Source organism: Aythya fuligula, chromosome Z (genome assembly GCF_009819795.1).
Source record: "Aythya fuligula isolate bAytFul2 chromosome Z, bAytFul2.pri, whole genome shotgun sequence".
NCBI classification, from domain to species: Eukaryota; Metazoa; Chordata; class Aves; order Anseriformes; family Anatidae; genus Aythya; species Aythya fuligula.
The window spans coordinates 10,361,827-10,382,274 of NC_045593.1; the positions used below are offsets into that span (position 1 = coordinate 10,361,827).

A 20,448-nucleotide genomic window follows, 5' to 3' on the forward strand; every position below is an offset into this window, starting at 1 on the left:
TTTTGGAACAGCACCTGAGGTGTGTGCTTCAGGAAGGAGACTTCAGAGCCTGTCCTTCAGTGTCTGGTCAAAAATGCTCCTGAATTCCATCTTCTCAGCTTTGCAGCTCCTTTTTGCACAGAGGCTGTGGCTGCCACTAACATAACACATCTAGGACTGGGGAAAGGTTGGGGCAGGGAATTGTACCTGTCTGCCAAGTCATATGCCAGTACCAGAGCTACTAACTCATTCTTCTGTGATTTGTTCTTGACCCATGGGCAGAAACTATCTTTAAACATGGCCAGGCACCGAGGAGGCTACTCACCAGTGATTTAAGCATGGCACTTGTTTGTGTTGGGTGACTGCTCTAGGCTGCTCCTCCTCCTTCCCCTGACAGCTCTTGAAACTGCTCTCTGATTGCAGCTAGGAGTTCAGCTAGCATGCTGTAAGGTCACTGCTACTCCGTAATTAGTTGCTAGGGAATAGGAGAGCAGAATATTAGCTGAACCACCTCATCATTATCTCCTCTGCTTTAGCCAGGCAACAGTGCAGTTGGGATGCTTCTTTATAACAAAACCGTGTTTTTTTTCCAAACATGGGAGTTTTTCTCTGAAAGAAGGGTGCTTTTACTGTCTCTGTTTACCATTTTTATAAGGTGCAGTAGAATACAGTGTAACCTGGGAAAGACTTTCTATCCCTGTATGTAGTTTTTGCTTCTTCTTTATGAGAAATGCTCTTTGTGAGTAGTAGCAGTGCAGAGTTTGGGGCTCTGAAAGTGTTTGAGATTTGTTTTTTACCAGATCAGCAAAGCACTTCAGTGTCATCTTTGGGGACATCTTCTAATTTTGAAGCAGCTTTAAACGGGCTGAATATTTGCAACAAGCACCTCTGAAGTGCAACTGCAAACTGTAATGTTAGAACATGATGATTTAATGAGTGTTAAAGTTGTTAGAAATGTCTTTCATTTAAATTCTGTGTGTGCATGTGAGAAGGGAGGGACACCAAGTTAAAATCTCTTTTGTTCTTTGAAGCTATTCTGTGTCTAACCAGAAGGTGGAGAAATGGAGACAGACAAAAGCAAACAGCCATTTCACTGAAAGTCCTTTTATTTTTTTAAATTTGGTGACCTGTCCTGTGGAATTCTGTACAGGAACCTGTCAGGTGTCTTCAGGTCTTATTATGTCAGTGTATATTGAATCAAACAATGTAGCTTTACAGTATATCTTTCCTTCTGTTCCATTTGTGGCCTCATACATGTACTTGTCCAGCCAACAGAAAATCAGACATTTTTGTTGTTTCAGGTTTGTCTGTTCAATCAGATAAAAGTCAGGCTCCCAGGAGGCAAGCAGTGGGAAGGCAGAGCAGTGACAGCACAAGCAGACAGTTCTTAGCTCGGCTGTATTGAGTAGCAACATCCAAACCATAGAGTCACAGAATCATTTAGGTTGGAAAAACCCTTAAAGATCATCAAGTCCAACCATCAGGCTGACTTACTGAGTCCCACCACTAAACCATGTCCCTTAATGCCATGTCCACATGTTTCTTAAATATCTCCAGGGACAGGGACTCCAGCAGTTCCATGGGCAGCCCATTCCAATACTTGACCACTCTCTGTGAAGAAATTCTTCCTGATATCCAATCTAAAACTCACTGAAGCAACTTGAGGCCATTTTCTCACATTGTATCACTTCTCACCTAAGAAAAGGGACCCCTTGCCTTGCAGCCTCCTTTCAGGTAGTTGTAGTGAGTGATGAGGTCTCCCCTCAGCCTCCTCTTATCCAGCCTAAAAAATTTGATGTCAGTGTGCTTTGCTCTAGATGCAGGATTTGTTTTGAGCCTTATAGACAAAACATTCTCTTATAAAGATGTAAGGAATATGTGGGACAAAGCTCAAATACATGCTGGGATTTGAAGTGGTTCTTTTTTGGCCAAGATGACAGTCTATAGAAATTAGTGATTAGCTAATTCCTTTCTTAAACTTAGCATGGATGTATTTGACTGGCCAGAAGGACAGCAGTACTCTGTGCTCAAAATACCTGCTTTTGGGGATTAGCAGTTGCACGAGAGGAAGTCCTGAGCTCAAAGAAGTAGGAGCTACAGCCTTTGCTCGTAGATGGGACAATGTTGTACCAATGGACAGATCAGGATGCTTCTGTTCTTCATTGCTTTTACCAACATTCAGGCTGTGCACCTGTTTATGCTGTTCTTATGCTGAATTTGTGATGTATCCTTTGCTCACTGAGAGGGAAGACAATTATTATGTCCAAGAATTTAGCACTCAGGGGTCATGTGCCTGTATTGCCACATGCTGCCAGAGATTTGCGTGGCTTGCAGTGCCACGCAGAGGAACAAGCCGGCACTGGAACAGAAGCAGGGCAATGTGGTCCTGTGCAATGGGTAGTGCTGCTACTGCAGCACAGCTGTGTTTGGGACTGTTACTTCTGGTATGTGGCAGCTCTGGGATATATATTAGCATGTTTGGACCTGACAGAATGTGCTTTTGTTGCTGAGGGTAAGGATAAACTTGCTTTGTTAGAAATTGGGTAGCTGATGGCAAAGAATTGCTCACCTCTATATTTCATCCCAAGATACATCTCCTCCGCCTGCACACGTTGCTGTTGAGATAAGTTTCCAACTGGCAGTCCATGCATGGGGTAGTTAACAGTTTTTGTTTTGTAGTCTTTGTGTAGTTAGTCTTAAATTATGAGAAAATGATCATTAAGAATTCCCTATGAGCATGAGCTGCCTTGACCACATACCTCCAGAAACTGTCTGCAGCTTGACATAGCTGCATGGAAAGATGCACTGGGATAATCATGTTGGTAATGCAGAACGTAAAGCAGAATGGTTTTGTGTTCTTTTTCCTCACCTGTGCTTCCTCTTCTTTTCTTGCAGTGAGATCAGTCGGCTGGACCTGGGCCTAATTGTTGAAGTATGGAACAAAGGACTTATCTGGGACACCCTGGTTGGGACCGTGTGGATTGCTTTGAAAGCCATTCGTCAATCTGATGAGGTTAAGCTGACACAGAAACTTTATTTTGACAACTCCGATGTTGATAGTGTTACAAATCTAGTCTGGTGCAGCTCAGGACTGTGCTGCTCAGCAGAACTTCGACTTGCCAAGTCAAGAAGGTTGTGTGAGGGAAGAGGGCTGTGTCAGCATGTCTTCGTGTGTGGGGTTTGGTGTTTTTTTTTTTGTTGTTTGTTTGTTTGTTTGTTTTTGGACAAGGTTGCCAACAGTGAGACCAAAACTGAATTTATGTAGTTGTCTCTGGTCTTATATGGTAACTCAGAAAATAGGGCTTAATCTGTTAAGGAACGTGTATATTTGACTTGTTTGAGATTTTGAGGACCCTTTAGTCTGATGCTCAAATTTCTGTAAATCCCTGCTGAAGAGGGTGTTATAATTATTGTGGTAATAGACAAGGTAACTCTCAAGGCAGGCACAGAGCATGTCTTCATATTAAAAAAAATAAAAATCTGGGTACAGTGTTAAGATGTTGTCTAGTGGTGCTGATGTGTACTGAAAAAAACAGTAGGAAATCAGATGCTTCTCATTTTTGTAAAGGCATTTAGGACTTGGAAGCCAAAACTGCCAGCACATGCTGGATGGATGTCATTAGGTGTAAAAAGCAGGTACTAGGTCTTGATAATACTGTGCAGAGGCTCTTCCTGGAGTTTATCTTAACAAATGTGTGACAGATTGCTCCAAAAGGATGTGTCAGACTTGAAACTTCATCTGTGGCTTGCGATTCACAGGAAGGTCCTGGGGAGTGGTCTACGCTGGAGGCAGAAGTTGTAATGAAACATGATGAAATCTGTGGAACCAAAAACCCGACTCCTCACAGAATTTTGCTGGACACGAGATTTGAATTACCTTTTGGTGAGTGCATTTCAGTAACTTACGTAGGGCACTGACAGCGGAGATAAAATGTTTAGGAGCAACCTGAGTCATAAAATCAAGTTGTGCTTATTTGCAGTTCTGTCAAAATAGTTCAGTACAGATCAAATTGCTGCTGTTCATTTCTTGTTTGGCTACTTTCTAACTTACAAGATAAGAATCAATAGGGAAGATTTGAAGGTCTCAGAGTGCTGGAATGTTTAGACTAGCAGCAGTTTAAGAAACCACTAGTAATATTTCAGGATTGTGCAGTCAGACATTTTGTTCCTGAGTAGGGAACATTTGCTTCTTTGAATCTAGACACATTTGGCTCTGGAAGAGGTCAAGTTTGTTGTTAGAACTATTTACATGTAGAATGAGCTTTATATGGTAGCTGCACTAAAACCCAGCTAAAAGCATGCAGTTCAGTTAGTGGAACATTAATGTTTAGAGCCCCTGAACATTATCATTAACAGGGTATGTAAATAACTTGGTGTCATAAGAGTAGCTGCCTTTTGGGAAGTTATTTGTGGCTGCAATGTACAGAATGTGGAAATACAGCTAATTGGAGCAAACCCATCTTAAGTGAAGGTGTTTTTTTTTTTTTTTTTTTTTTTTTTAATTTTATGTTTTCTGAATGAGGAGGTGGGAGAACCAAAAGGAGGGCCTTAGCCTAGACTGCATCCAAGGCAAGGAAAGGCTATTTCCAGCTCTTACCAGACCGTTAGAACAGAGATGATGTTCTGGGGGCTTATGTGTTTTGTTTTTTTCCCTTTCCCTTCCTGTTTTAGGCCCTTTTTAAAAATGCCTGTCTGTGATGGCCTCATCTTTTTTTTTTTCTTTTTTTCTTTTTTCTTTTTTTTTTAACTAAGCCCTTGGCAGAGTTGAACAATTTGATTTGCTCTAAGGACTGGTGGAACATTTGTACACCCCTTGGCATTTGGCCAGCAACTGCCAGGATCAGCCATCTGCTGTGGAAAGAAGTTAGGTCATCTACTAGTCTCATAAACCTCCCTTCCTGGTGCAAGGGAGGATGTGGGCTTTGGTCCCGTGGCACTAAAATCGATATGAATTGCATCCTGTGCTCCGAGAGCTGTGCTGAGTTTACTGTTTTGAGTGCACCACTGGCTGGATGGTGCAATTAGGGTGAGTGTAGTGTTCTGTGGAGGTAACAGGCACTGCTCTTTACAGCCCGGTGTCTAAAGGGGAAAAGGTGTCTGACCTCTTAAGCTGTCTGATGCTGGTGTGGAGCCATCCCTATTCCTCATAAAAACTCTCCTGGTGATTCAGTGCTGTCTCACCGTCAGTGGGAAGTTCATTGACTAGTGGGATTGGACCTTCTTTTGGAACAATCTTTTAATGCATTAACTTGGAGAACGACAAATGCAGGCTTGTACAGATAAGTTTTTGTTACTGGGCTGAACAAGCATAAAATTACATATAAGGAAAAATTCTTTAGGGAAGAGCTCTGGTATGTTGTCAGAATGTTCTCTTTGACAGCACACTTTTTGTTACTAACTTTTCAAGATGCAGTAAATCTTGATATCCTCCAACAGGAAAGTTTCATTTCTACCAAGGTCAGCTCTAAAATGGTACCTGAGGATGTTGCCAGGGATCCCCATGGCTTAGTGCATTCCGGTGATCCCTACTGGATCTTGAGGAATGGAGTTGTGCTGTGGTTTTCTTTGGTGGTTTGTTTGGATTTTGTTGTTTTTTGTTTAAATTTTTTGTGTTTAAAGAGGCAAAATTAACTTTTTTTTTCCTAAAAATATCAGAATTATGGAGCTTTTTCCCCCCATTTACTTCAGCAGGAGGTAAGGTCTATTCTGAGTGTGGCCAGGTGACACTGAACGAGGCACCGTCTGTCACTCTGCCACTTTTAGCTGCAGTGCTGGGTAGATCCTGGGTGGTTTTTCTACGCAGAGCTTACGGATATAGCTCAAAATGGTGCATTCAGCACAATTTCACAGTGTCCCCGGCTAACCCTGATTCATTGCTTATGCTGACGCCCACTGCTCTGTCCTACGCATTAAACTCCTGTGGATATTTGCATAACCCTACGCAGGTTGAAGAACTTCTGTCTCCATGAGATTTCCATTTGTAAAGTTTTGAGAGACGTAGGCATTGTCACTATTACTCTTTACATGGTATAACAGTTGCTGCTGTCCCACCATGTCCGCATCTGGGATTTTTTTTTTTGAGATGCTGTATATCAGAGACTAAGTTTTTTTTGTTTGTTTGCTTGTTGTTGTTTTTTTTTTTTTTTCCATTCAGTTGGGGATTTAATGACATATAAAATCCATTCTCTGAAAACAGTAGGCAGTGGTGATCTCTTACAAGTGCTGGAAAGAATGCACCTAAAAGGTGGGCATGTGTATGATCATGTGTAAAATTTCCATGGATTTCACTCATGCTCTCTGAATTCTTTTTCGCTTCTGTATTCTTATTTAAAAAGGGAAAGGGCAGAATGCAAAAGAAAGGAGCTGGAAAGATTTTACCGTCTCCTGACTGCACATTCCCTTTCTCAGGAGGTGACGTGGTAGTGTCAGGAACTTTCTCAGAGCTGAGTGTTACTGTAGTTCAGTGACCTTCCTACTAGGAAGCTTCTCTCATCGTAAACATGGTCAACTGTGGGCCACAGGCTATGACTTTAATGCAAAATAATGGCAAGCTGATCTCCAACTGCAGAGGTACATAGCTGCTGTAGCTAGTCCTCATAGTGGATTGCTTGGGTTTAGTTGTAATGCTCAAATTTAGGTCTCTTGGCTTCTCCAGCTGTATTTGCAAAAGAATTGGCTCATCAGGGAGGTAATGCCAGGCCTGCTTCCTCCTCAACCCTTATTTTATTCACCAGCCCACTTTGCTTTATCTAACTCTAATCTCTGTATCTATTATATACCTAAGGATAGGGGAGCACAGCTGAAAAATAACAGGAGTATGAGTTTAAATTTAAACTTTCACAATTTTCCTGTGTTATGACAATTGGAACAATGGCCTTAACTTGTGCTATGAGAGTTTTAGGTTGGATATTAGGAAAAAATTCTTCACTGAAAGGGTTGTGAGGCATTGGAACAGGATGCCCAGGGCAGCAGAGTCACCATCCCTGGAGGTGGTTTTAAAAAAAAAAAAAAAAAAAAAAAACACAAACGTGTAGATGGGGGGACATGGTTTAATAGTGGACTTGGCAGTGCTAGGTTAAAGGCTGGATTAGATGATATTAGAGGTTTTTTCCAACCTAAATGATTCTATGATACTGTGAAAATTATTTTTTGTTTATGTGAGGAGAGGAGCAACTGACCATTTTGATATGGGGTGAAATATTAACTCTTTGGGGCAAAGATTTAGCCTCCTGATAGGAAGAGAATACAGGAAGGGTAGCTAAAGGGCAAGGCTGGCAGCTGCTACCTTCTCATTGAAGTTCATTCTGATGGTACTTGTTAAATTATCTCTGTTTTAAAAGAACATGAAGTTCTGATGTTTTCTTATCTTCAGATGGTGTCCAAAAGTGGACTTACTTTATTCTGCAATTCATGTTTTGGGATGTGTTATATTTTGTGATTTTTTTTCAAGTATAGGAAAAACAGCCTTTTGTACCTATGTGGTACAGAACCTGGATTTAACAAATGATGAATATTACATGTAATAGTGTTCTCTCTCTGCTAATCCACCCAACACAGGACTCTTGTTTTTGCTGTTTTGTTTTCATTTCTAAAAGGTATTTTAAAATTTATATTGTTCTACAGAACCACAAAATCTAATTCTGAAAAGTAGGATTTCATGAAGAAAATTTAAGAATGTTAAGCAAGAAGTAACAAGAATTTTGTGACTTTTCTCTTTCTGATATAAGACAAGTGATCATACGTAATGCATCTATTATTTGTTCCTTTGCTTTCTATGCTAAATGCTGAAATAACAGGAACTTGACATGGCTACATTGAAAGGTTTTTATTATGGAGCGTGAAAAGTTGTCAGCTCGTGAAGTGTTTTGTAATGTCCAGGAAAGGATGGGAGCATCAGTTAGCTGTTTGAAGGCTTCTGCTGCTCTTCCCTGGAATAATGCCTCTGCCTTTCTTAGAACTCCGTTTTCAGTCTGTCCTTCAGGACGAGGGCAGAAGCTGGCTGAACAGCTGGAGGTACTGAGCGTGTGGGATATTCCTCTTGGGAAGACAGCATCTGCCCGTATCATCTCGTCCAGCAGTGCTTCCCTTCTCACAGTGACTGCGTGTCTGCTGCCAATGCCTGTGGGGTAGAGAAAGAAGAACTATGAGGTGGTTTAGGCTCTTTTTTCCTGCCCTGTGAGGCTTGGAGACGTGCAGGGAGGTAGCTCAGCTCACAGCCTCTGCATTGCTCCTGGTAGGTTTGCTGAGGAGCCTCCCTGTAGCTGGGGGGCTAGCAGGGAGAACTCTTCATGCCCTACATGTTAATACTGTGTTGTTTTTATCAGCTGGAAACCGCTGTTTTAAGCCCACACAGAGAACTAAATGGATCGTTGATCTGCCATGAAAGTTCTTAAGTCAGCAGCTCTGTCACTGTAGACGTAATGTTTTAGTAAGTGTGTTTGCAGTGACACTTGGGAACATTGTGTATCACGTTTTGTTTCCCGGGTGAAGTCCTCCTGGCTGTTATAGATGCAGGAGAACCTGAGCAACATGTGTGCACACGTGCAGCTTGTGCTGCTTTCCAGGTCTGGTAAAATGCAGCAGTAACAAAGCAGTGTTCTTGCCTTTGGCTGTGCTTTTGTACTTTTTCCATCACTTCTGGCTACTCTGTTTCATTTAGGTTAGATGATGCACAGAAATACAGTACCCCAGGCTACTCAATCTATATATTTAAAGTGTTTCAATGCATTTAGTTGGAGCTTGAAAAGTTTGCAAGGGATTGTAAGAGGGGGGAAAAAAAAAAAAAAGAAAAAATACAAAACCCCAGAAAGGTAAAGTCCTTGGTGTAAAACATAATTGCATACAGTGATGTTAGTACAAACAAGCCAGTCTTTCTATTTCCTGGATTAGATTGCTCTTTCTGCTTCCACCTGGTACGTTTTCTTGTGGTACTCTGGAGGTGGGTGACAGCTAAAAGTAGAAAGGGGTGCAAGAGTGTGCTGATGGTGCTAGTGGTAGTACCTGATGCAGACAACCAAGAGATTTATTTTTTTTTTCCCACTTTTTCATGTGAACATATTTTTAAGTGTTTACCAGCCTTGGGGTTGGGAAGCAATCATCTCCTAAAAAAGTCTGGTGAGAGTTGTTGTAGTCTCTGTTGCTCCTGGTGATATAAAATGACCTTTATTTTGGTCATTCAGAAATTAAACTTTGTTAATGCCCAGTTTCTGTAACGGAACAACAGTATAACTTGTTAGAACTTCCACATAACCCATTGCAGGTTCCAGATGCAGCTCTTGCCTTACGTTTGGTAGTGTTATTATGGTGTTAGCTTGTGGTGTATGGGGGAAAGAGCAGACCTGTAGCCCTGTCTGCAGTGAGCATCTGTGTGTGACGGGCTGCGGTGCTGGACTGTCAGCTAAATGTCCCCTGCCAGCCCTATGCTTTGAAATGTTTGATCTTGAAGAAACAGGACGACTGAAAGTCACCTTCTGTAAGAATGCACCGAAGTGTGAGCATTTGAAATATCAACTCACTAATGGTTCACATTAACCCCTACAGTACAAAGCATTTTTGTGCTCTTTTAAAAATAACAAACTGTCTTCTTGATGGGAGGAAACAGTGTTAGCTAAGACAGGTTGGAGCAGCTTTCTCAACTGATCAAATCTGGTTCTTCTGAGGAATGAGATAGACATATCAAGGTAAGGAGGCAGCTTTTCTTTTTCTTTTTTTTTTTTTTTTTTTTTTTTGTAGATACTTTGCTGGTGTGGAGAAGACAGTCTCCTCAGATGTAGTGAGTGTGTGCTGCCACAGACTTTTTGAGATGCTGCTTATCAAGTGTGAAATTGTGCTGTTTAGAGGCAATTTTGCCCTGTTCCCCTATTTAGAAGCTCAGTGGCTTTGTGTGAGTTGCACAGGATAGAGTACTTAAAATGCATTTGGCTCCTAACTATAGCAGTTTGGGTCTGTGCCAAGCTGTTTCTAGTAAGATAATTGGAGTGAAAATGCTTTTAGTATTCACATCACTCCCAGCATGGGAGCATGCTGATCTGCATCTAGCCATCAGGTGGAGAAGATATTCTTTGTTGCTTTATTGTCTTGAGAACTGTACAGAAACAGAAATGCTCGGGTCTACAAAGGCATTTTAGTGAGAGCCTGTGAAGACTCCCATTCCTCCGGAAAGGCGAGGAACTGGGGCTGGGAAGAGAGGAATCCAGGTGAAGGCTTGTATGAAATGGGTCTGGGGGGAGATGCATTTGTTTTACTTATAGCACAGGTGGCAGATCCCTGAGTGCTCATTTCCTTTTCATCTCCACTCTGAGCCTTAATACTTGAGCGATGCTGTAGGACTTACTGATGCTTATGGACCCCATAGGTCCAGGGGTTGATGTGGCCTCATTTCCTTGCTTGACCTCAGATATGCTTTGTCAGCACCATGGTGAATGACTGGTGGATGGATTCTCACTTCAACCTGGCCATGATCTCCAGACCTGCCCAGCTCACATTGCTTGGGAGCTGTAGGAGAGGGCCCTGGCTGGCAAGTCCCTGTCCTGCTGGCCTGTGGGATCCCACTCACCTCCCTTCCCTTAGGGAACATCCAGCCCTTGGTGGTCCCTGATACCAGCAGCCCAGACACAGGGAATTTGGCGTGCAGCAGATGATGGCAGTAGGAGCAAGGACAATAAAGCTTGCAGCCTTTATGTTGGTGTCACAGTAAGAGGCCTCAGGACGCTAGGGTACAGGTCTTCCCATCCCCTCTTTGTTCTTGTTCAGCAGTTCTGTTTCTCTGCCATATGAACTTGCTCATCCTGTTTACTGAGTACGTTGTCAGTGGAGTCCTTAGCTGGCATCAGATGGCCTCTGTTTGAACTAGTTTAGCTTCTTATCTTGTAAGCAAAAGTTAATGTAGCAGAGGAACTTGGGTTTGTAATCAAAGCTGGGTGGTGACGTAGGAGCTGGCTAGTGGCTGTAGCCGTGTAAGCGTCACCATCTGTGAGCTCTGCATTAGGGATCTCCATTCTCTGCATTCCAAAGAACCAGCTTCAACAAAACAGGTGATTAAGGCCAGACACAATTGGATGGGGAAAATAAAAATAGTAACAAACTGATTTCTCAAAAAAAAAAAAAAATCAATAATTCTGTCTCAATGAGTGTTTATTCTTCTGAGCAGGTAATTTGACTGAAATTTATTGTTTTGTGTTTAAACTTTGCTGTGTAGTAGCTGTATGGCCATTAGTATGGATGACAAGAGTGTCCCTAAGATCAAAAAGACATCCTTAAAGTAGCCATTATCTAGATCATAGCAGACTTTATTTCTGACTTGTGTAAGAAGCTGTTTTGCTAGAACAGCAGCAAACCTGTACTAGGAATGTTAGCTCTGTTTGTGAAACAGGCACCTTGGATACAAGATAGGAACAACAAATGCAAGAGGCAAACGGTGCTCCTTGTTGCCTGGGCATGCAGCTAAACTGTGGGCTATCAGAAAGCGTTGAAGCCTACCCTGAGATCAAAGCAGTTTCTGCAATGTCGATGTTAATCCATTGCTTCATTCCTCCTACGTCTCCTTGGTCTAGATTTCAGGTTTCTGGAATTCTAAATTTTAGTTTAATTGCTTTGGCTGTAATCTTTAGTCCTCAGTTTGAGATTTTTCTTCATCTTTTACAGATGCGATGTCTTTTGAGGGCAAATTTCAATTTTTTTTAATGTAATATTTGGATTGCTTCAAGTCCTTGTTGGAGTTTCTTGTCTTCCTAAATCTCTTCGGGTCCAATGTTCAGTGAAGTTAATTGATGTCCTCTTTCTAAATGTATTCTGTTCAGATAACCTTTGAATATCATCCCTAATTTGCGTGGAGCTCAAGGTTTTTATACAACTGTGATCCACAGCTCTGATGATCAAAAGCATCTATGTTTTCCTACAACTCTCATAATTATGGGAAGACCCTCTCATGTTTCTCCTACTTTGTTTTCTAAGAGCATATAACAACAAAGCAGTGCAGTATACATCAGAAAGAGCAATCGACTCTGTGTATTATGATTAAAATAAATTACTTTGATCTCACTGCAAGAAAAGAGAAACAAATTTTCTCTTTTCTGCTTAATGCAAGTTTTCTTGACTCAGGTACTGAGTTTCTAGTGCCCTAAAACTTTCTCAGGTGGGGTCTGTTTTATCCTCCTTGTCTGAATGAGACTCATTTCACAAAAAAAAAATAGTTTCTTTTTTGAAAAAAAAAAAAAGTGTAGGCATTTGTTCATAGTCCAAGGAAATACCTACTTCTGAAACTTCAAATTCTATGAAATCTGGAAATTCCTTGTTCTTGTTGAAAGAGGTTTGTGTTCCAGTACAGTGGCTGCTATTTTCTCCAGCTATTTTGGGGTCATCCTCTTTGTAAGAGGGTAATTTGTGTGGAGGAGAGGACACATGTAACCCTTCAAGTCTAAGAAGCAATGAATACCTGGTCCTTTCTGAAATCATTGTTTTTGTGGCTTTTTTTTTTTTTTTTTTCTAATTTCCCATCCTGATGAAACGTTCATCTACCAATAAAACCTTTTCTTGTTTCTCTCAGAACAAGAGTGGATGTAACTCTTGCCTATGCATATTGTTGAGGCCATATTCATGGGGTACAGTTTGTTGCAGGAAAGCAGATTTGTTTTGGAGCTAAGATGCTTACAGGAGATTGGAAAACTGGCTTAAGTGGTACTGTGCTCCTCTTCGTTTGTCAGTGTTTGGGATGGTGAGGTTTCTAGGGCTGGTGTTGTGTAGCTGGAGCTGTACCTGCCTATGCCACGACCACCCTATATGAGCTCTAAAGTTTTCTACATATGTGCAGTTTTGGCCAGAATAAACACATTTTAGAAATCATTGAGCTCTCCTGGAGATATGGCCACCTGACCACTCTACATGCAGGGTGATGCTGAGTGTGGTTTAAGAAACTTCGTTTTTTTTTTTTTCTTCCCTTTTTCCAGTAATTTTATACCCCCTCTTTTCCTATCCCTAAATAATTTATCTAATTGTCCTGGGTGGGGAGCCTGACTGGTGCTCTTCCTTCAGTGGGTTATTTCCCTTGGTGCAGTACCCCTCTTGCTCTGTTCCTTACTCACAGTTTGTACCTGACTTGCCTTGGGTTACGCTCTCCCCAGCAGTTCACCTGCATCTCCAGGGGTGCCTTCTGAGAGATGAAGTTTTGAGTGGCAGAATTCAGTGTTCCCTTCAGACTGGTAGGACACTGTATTACCTCAAAGTGTGAAATAAAAAGTAGTTCCCAAAACAAAGTTGGTAATGCGTGCTACTTTCTGTCAGTCTTTAACTTGGTAAGCCTTCTAGAAAGTGAAAGGGTTGGTTGTCATGGTTCATTTCCCAATGAAGTTGCATTGTGGTGTAGAAATAAGAGTGTGCTTCCATATGAATATGACTGTAGCATTGTTCATTTCCTCACCAGGTCTGGCTTACTACCTGCAAAGGAAAACAAGAGATTGTTTCCCCTTTTTTTTTTTTTTTTTTTTTTTTTTTGCTACCTTTGTGTCATACCAAGTTTACGTGTAAGATGTGCTATCCAAAAGGACTCCTTGTCCTTTGGAGGTTATAAAAACCTCCAGAAGAGGCTCTTGATCTTGCTGTGTGTTATTAAGTATCTAGCAAGTGCATTAATATGAAGTGGCTCTCCATACATCTAATACTTGAATTAAATATCATATGAACCAGTCTTACTCTTTGTGACCTTTGTGCATTGTGCTTTTGGTTAACTGGCTTTAAACAAGAAAGTAATGTAAGCCCTGAATTGTGTATTTAGAACATTTATTTTCCGAGTGCTAGTGTAGGCCAATCTTGTTGATTCAAAATAGTGTTTTTTTTGTTTTGTTTTGTTTTGTTTTGTTTTTTTTTTTTCTCCTGTGATGTGCTGTTGGAATACCCTCCCTGTTTTATTGCTGCTGGTGGTAAATGCAAACTTGCCTGGCTAATAAGATGGTGTGGCGTGTTCTTTTGTTACAGATATTCCAGAGGAAGAAGCCAGATACTGGACCAGAAAATTAGAACAAATAAATTCTCTGGGAGATGATGAGGTAAATATCTGAATTAAAAGATGAAGGTAGCCCTGTATCCCTTATATCTTACTTTTATTCTTTGTATTAGATCTCTGTGATTGCTAAGGTAACTACTAAATCTTAATTGTTTACGAGTTTTCTGTGGACTGCCTACAGAATGTTTTTCTCAAGTGTAATGTTATTTTTAAGTAGAGAAACATTTTTCCCTGCTCTGGGGAAGTGCTCACATAGTGAGAACTGTTCAGTTGCTCCATATACACTCAAAAGAAAGTTAACATCATGCTTTAACTCACAAGTGAGTGAAACATTTTTGATGGGCTATGATAGGTTCTCTTCATTTGTGAAATCAAATCAAAAAGGATTTTTTATTGCAGCTAGCTTTTTCTGGGTAGAAGACAAACCAAGATACTGAACCTTTCTTGGAACCGAGACAGTGCTAGAGGGAAAACTTTTGTCCTAATCCAGTTGTTTGTGGCTCAGTTTATGAATCTTGTACTGTAATACCTGCTAGCTATGACTTTGGTTTCCTGGTTTTTCTTAGTATGTACTTGGCTAAGCCACTACAAAATGAAAAGTTGTGATTTTTATTAGAGAACCTGGAACATTTATATTAATAAAACCTTTATTTACACTTAGTACTATTGTACTGTCTGCAAAGTAGGACTTGACATGATAATGTCTGTACCAGAAATTTAGCATTTCTTACCTGTCGTGTTGATGCCAACACCACTGAGCAGAAGTGTGGCACTTGCTTAAACTCTTAGTAAGTCTCATTCCTTAGCAAAATATCTTGCAAAATGTTCTGTCAGTGACTTTAGGAATTTTTTTTTCTGGGATTTTTCATCTCCTCTTCACTCTTTGAGTTGTTGGGTTTCCTAGACGGAGAAAAACAAGGTGGGTTTTCTTTTTGGCTGAGAACAGACCAGTATTTGGGTCGATAAAAACATAATTGCTTGAAGGCAAACCTCTTCTGCCTTCATAGAAGTTTGAGAACCTCTTGGAGCTGATGAGAGACTAAATCTATGATTTTGTGTGTCAGTGATACTGCTGTGGTGCCTCCCTGCTCCTGTGGACTGTAAGCAGAAGCCTGTGCCAGGTACTTCAGTGAAGCATAGATGCCCTCTAGTGTTTCACTGAACCTGAATTTGCTGAACGATGTCATGAGCTTTGTGAGACTCTCCTCCCCTTGGAGTGCTGCCCATCTGCATGTGAAATGCATGCTTTCACCACATATTAGTAACAAAATCATGCCTCTGTATTCGTGACATAACAATCACAAATTTATTATGAATGTTTCCTTTCACCAGTGAGAACATGAAAAATGTAAGAAAGCTTGTCCAGTGTCTGAAGGTGACCCAGAACAGGGATATCTTCCTTGTGTATTCCCCTAATTTGCAGTGACTTGTAGCTCTGGAACTTCCAGGGCCAGAGGCAGTATCGTTGTGTTTAAAAACTTGATCGATTTTTCTTCTGTTCATGCCAGTTGCTGTTTGAACTCACCTAGGTCAGTTAAACAGCAAGGAATTCAGCAACTTAATTGTGCATAGCCTGAAGAAATACCTTGTTTGCTCTGAGCAAATAAACCCTTTGTTGTGAAACCAGCTGGGAGCAGGTTTTTTTTGGAGAAGCTGAATGACTGATCCTCATTCATTCACCCTGTGCCACTCAGCTCCACAAACCTCTCCTTCTGCATGGCTTTTGGGCTGCAGAGTCCCAGTCCTACAGTGGTATTTCATGCAGGAATGTGTCTTTATCTTTTCTGTGCATTAAGTTTAGCTATCTTTGCTTGAGACAAAGAATCAACAGACTAAAGTTGCACAAAAATATCCGAGATGCAGGTTCATTTGTAGTTTGTATTTGGTGTTATAAAGTGCTTTCTAATTGCTACTCCTGCAAACACTTAATGTTCACTTTGTGTTTTGGGCCTGCCGATAGCCATTGGGTTGCTGCCTTAGAAAGGACAAACTGCTGTCATTTTTGGATCCAAATATGATCATTCAGAACCCCTGCTGTCCTGTGCCGCTGACATTTTTCATCATCAGACTTCCTTTCACCATTTTGTACAACAGTCAGTGCTGCGAGATCCAGTAGTTCTTGTTCCACAATCCTGCCTAAAACTCATTGAGGTGGCAGTTTCCTGATGATAGGACTAACTGCCTTTCAGGATCACTTGTTCATTTTAAATAACACAGATTTTGAAGACTGGCACAGCAAAAATCTGCAGGTTGCTGCCCACCGTGTACTGTACTGGTCATTAATCCCTACCAAATCCATGGAGAGGCTGTCTGGCAGTTCTGTTTTGCTCAGATTGCAGCACCAGGTCACTGAGGTTGCCACTTTTTTTTTTGTCTTTAGACCCTTTATGCTTAACAAAGACTGTTATTGTTTTACCCAATTGTCCTAATTTTCCTCTATCTCTGTAATGCAACACAGAGGAAAATAACAAAATACAACCACTGGCATTTCCCTAGGGAACACTTTAATGTTGTACCAAACAGCTTTGTAAAAAGTCAGAGTTGGTTAATTGAAATATGCTACTGTTTCTAATTTAGAATTAAATGTGACATTAAAATTCTTCGCTTTGGACATACAAACTCTTTGGTGATCCATTGTATGTGTTGGATAGGAAAATATTGTGTTACTGCCCTGCTGGGCACACTAATTATCCAGCCACTTCAGTCTCCTGGTGTAATGTTGCTGTGAGCCCACACTTTGTTTTTGAACTGTTGAAATCATACTAGAGTGTATAAAACATAATGGACTCGTGCGTGGTTTTGAGCTCCCCATAATAGTAACATTGTGAGAATCAAAGCTTTTAGATGTCTGATTTGAGCTCCCTGAACTCAGAATAGGCCCTGTGCTTGCAGTAGAGCAGACATTACCTTAAACAGATGTGCAGTTTTTACTGGTTTTGGCACGAAAAGGGAGAGAAGGCATCTGGGAGTATATTTGAATATGGATATTAAGGTAAATACTTAGCACTATGATACCACCACAGGTGTTTTCTCTGAAGTGTGGCATGTCATACTCCAAAATCTGTTTCATAAAGTTACCATTTGCTTCCTTAATGGGGTTTCTTTTTTTTTTTTTCTTCAGTATTCCTTTCAGGAGGAAGTCCAGAAGAAACCATTGCCCAGTGCTGCCTCCCAGTGTTGTAAGTTAGGCTTTTTTTTCCTTCTGTGTACTTGATTTCCTTCTCTGTTTAGTTATAAAATGATGGTACATCTGAACAATAATTTCTTGTTTGAAATGCTTAAATGTCTCCGTAGCAAATAAATTTTGTTGGCTACGAAAAGCTCTGCCCTGCAAACGTTGGTGTAAAGCTTCTGATGCTAGAAAGTGAAAACAGGTATTGAGTCACTGATGTGTTTGTACGTCCTCATGGGTTAGGAACACAACGTGTTCAAAGATTGTCAGACTCCTTCAATACCAATGCAAATAAGAAAATTGATTGCCGAATTTTCTTTATACAGCCGAGTCAGGTTGTGTTCTCTTTAAATATCATGTGTGGAAAATTATTTTTATGACTTTGAAATCTTAAGAGGAGAAGAATGGAGTTGGAAGCCCTGCCAGTAGCCTGTTGAAATGCATCTGAGGTTTGTGTACTTGATATTACTTTTAAATGCTGTGATGATGAATGATAAATATTTTACTAATTTCTGCTTATCTCATCTTGCATTTTTTATGCTTCTGAAAACATGGATGGGAAAATAGCATAGTACAAACTGTATCTGATGGTCCACAAAATTAGATTTCTGAAGCACTGCTTTAACATATAGTAGATGAAAGCTCAGTGGTGTCTCTTATGGATGCCTTATCTACTTTTGATAGCAACATTAATAAAATTCAAGGTTCATAATTTAAACAAATCTTGTATCCTCTACTTAAAATCTTATAAGACTTGCATATTATACTTTGCAGGCTGTTTATCCATTAGGCTGGTGGTAGGATCTCTATGAATCTGTTAACATTAGGGAAATGTTAATTACTTTTTTTTTTTTTTTTTTTTTTGCATGAGGAAAACTAATTTATCTGTGTGCTTTTATTATGTTACCTTTAAACTATCTTGAAGAAAACATGAACGTTATTAAGTGCCTAGGAAATCTGAAGGTGTTCTGTAGCTGGAAAATGTACAAGGCTATATGAAAGTATTCCAGCATCGATAACCTAGGTAACACCAAATTTTTTTTAAGAGTGTAAATACAAAATAAAACACTTCTTAGATAAATTCAGATGTGGAAGAGTACAATTGTTTTCTAAGGCCTACAAATAAGAAATATTGGAGAAAGTGTAATACTTGACAAAGTCATACTGGCATAGTATACAGAACTCTTAAGTGTTAGAAGGTCAAAGAAAAACAGTCTGATATAAAGTGTCCACGTAGTGAATGTATTATTTGCTGAAACGACTTTCCTGGCTGTGTGCCTTGGACTTTGTTTTTGTTTGAGAGAGGCTGGTTTGATTGACTGTTCTAAATATTGTGAAGCCTAGGTAAATTGGGAGGAATGCTTCCGTGTAGGGAAAATAGCTGCACCTATTCCCACAGCACGGTGCTTTTACGTCCTCAAGCTCTCGAAGCTGGTGTCTTCCCTGGAGGATCAGCTCTCCTCTTGCAAGCAGGCATAATAGTGTAGAACTACAAATGACCTTTCTGTGTTGCATGTTAACAGCCTGTGTCTTGCTAAAAAGTGACCTTTTACAACAATTAATTGAAGACCCCTGATTAGAACAATGAATTTCACATAAGAATTAATTTAATCATTCATGGGATTAAAACAGTCATTAGAATTCCAATGTTAAATATTTAATAGCAGTATGTGGCTAATGTATTAAAGAATTTTCTAGTAATTCAATAAAGCTTGTGGCACTGCATGTACTTCTGCTTATCTACTGCCTCTGTGAAGTCAGCATCTCTGAATATCTAATTGTTTACATGGCCAAATATGAAACAGTAATTTTGATGTAGAAGTACTTTGGGAAAATGAACTTTCTATTAATTATTCTTTGCATAAGAACTATAAGCTTGCCTGAGCGTTGCATAGTCCTTTGGAACTCAAGATTTCAACCAAGAAGACATATTGACTGTGCCTCTGTATTGAAAACTGACCCGACCTTTGCATATGACGCAGGCGTTCAACCCCCTTTTGCATAGGAACAGAGTGGGTGTCCTTCCTGAACCTAAAACACGTTGAGAACAGAATGTTCTCTCTTAACATGTGGGTAAATAATTGATAGATATATTTTTAGATATAATAAAAATATCCTCAGGAACATTTGTAAGGCTCATCTGATTTTCCATCATGATGTGCTAGCTGAGATCCGATTGCTACTGGGAACAGGACACGATCATCTGGACAACAGAACTAGGTATCTAGAAGGTGCAAAAAAACCCACTGAATATGAGTAATTTTTTCCCCATGAGACTTTGCCCATTTTTCCAAATACTTAAACAAACAAAAAAAACCCACAACCAAACAACAACAAAAACAAACAAAAAAAAGGCAAACCAACACAACAAATACCATGACCACAACCCCCACCTTATGCACCATAAAGCAATAGCATAGCTTGCATTTCCAGAAGTAACTTTATATCTGGTCTAGCTTGGCAGAAGCATGGGTCAGTCTTGGCCTGACTTGTTGGAAATGGGACCTAGAGAGCTCTTCTCCCTCCCAGGTAACCTGTGTTCCCTGGTGGAACTGCATTATTGTTGAGGGAGAGCACCTGCACGTGCTACTGGTGTAGTGATTTGCCTTCCTGTAGCTGTCAGAAGGCTCCTCTGGCTTCTTTGTTATAGGTAGAGAAAATCCTACTCTAGAAGGAAGGATCATCAGGTTCATTAGATGTGGAAATACATGCCCTTACGTCTTAAAATTAGGTATTAGATTACCGTTCTGCCCTGTTCTGTGCCTGTGCTCTCTGTACATATCTGTCCGCTTTCTCAAACCACCTTCTCTCACTGTTTTTTCCTTATCTTCTGCCTTGGCGCAACATCTTGTGTTGCATTGGCAGTAGAGAGGGGGAGAAGGATGGGGCAGTGTGTGAGAGAAGATAGGGAGGCCATGCCTAAAACCCAACAGCTGATCTATGGGGATGGGTTCTCACTTCTGCTCATTCATGGGCTGCTGCCTTGGCGTGGTGCCACAGGAAAGCTCAGTCAGATTAAGCGCTCTAATTTTTCTAGAGATAATGGAGCTGGCAGTTTCATTCTTGATTGCTGCTTTGTCCCTGGAAAAGTCAGACTTCTCATTACTTATCTAAGAAACCCAATCCTGCATTACCTGTTCTTAAAAGTAGCAGGTAGCTCTGTTCTTGTACATGTCTCTAACTGATCCAGGCACTTCCTGCCTCTTCCTTCATTATACTTGGTCATTTTGTTTTTACTTTTCAACCTATGTGCTCCTCTATATATTTCTTCTGACCCAGCAAGATCACATGCTACCAATTG

General features: G+C 40.5%; 1 protein-coding gene across 7 annotated transcripts in view; it reads left to right on the plus strand.

Moving 5' to 3' along the window:
- The window catches only part of UNC13B (unc-13 homolog B), a 212,908-nt gene that overhangs the window by 28,745 nt on the left and 163,715 nt on the right, over window positions 1-20,448 (plus strand). For all 7 annotated transcript variants that reach the window (XM_032205600.1, XM_032205604.1, XM_032205601.1 and 4 more), the window contains exons 4-7: window positions 2,875-2,992; window positions 3,739-3,862; window positions 13,948-14,018; window positions 17,097-17,154. In XM_032205600.1, the coding sequence (XP_032061491.1) occupies window positions 2,875-2,992; window positions 3,739-3,862; window positions 13,948-14,018; window positions 17,097-17,154 (371 nt within the window). The remainder of the gene's footprint in view (window positions 1-2,874; window positions 2,993-3,738; window positions 3,863-13,947; window positions 14,019-17,096; window positions 17,155-20,448) is intronic.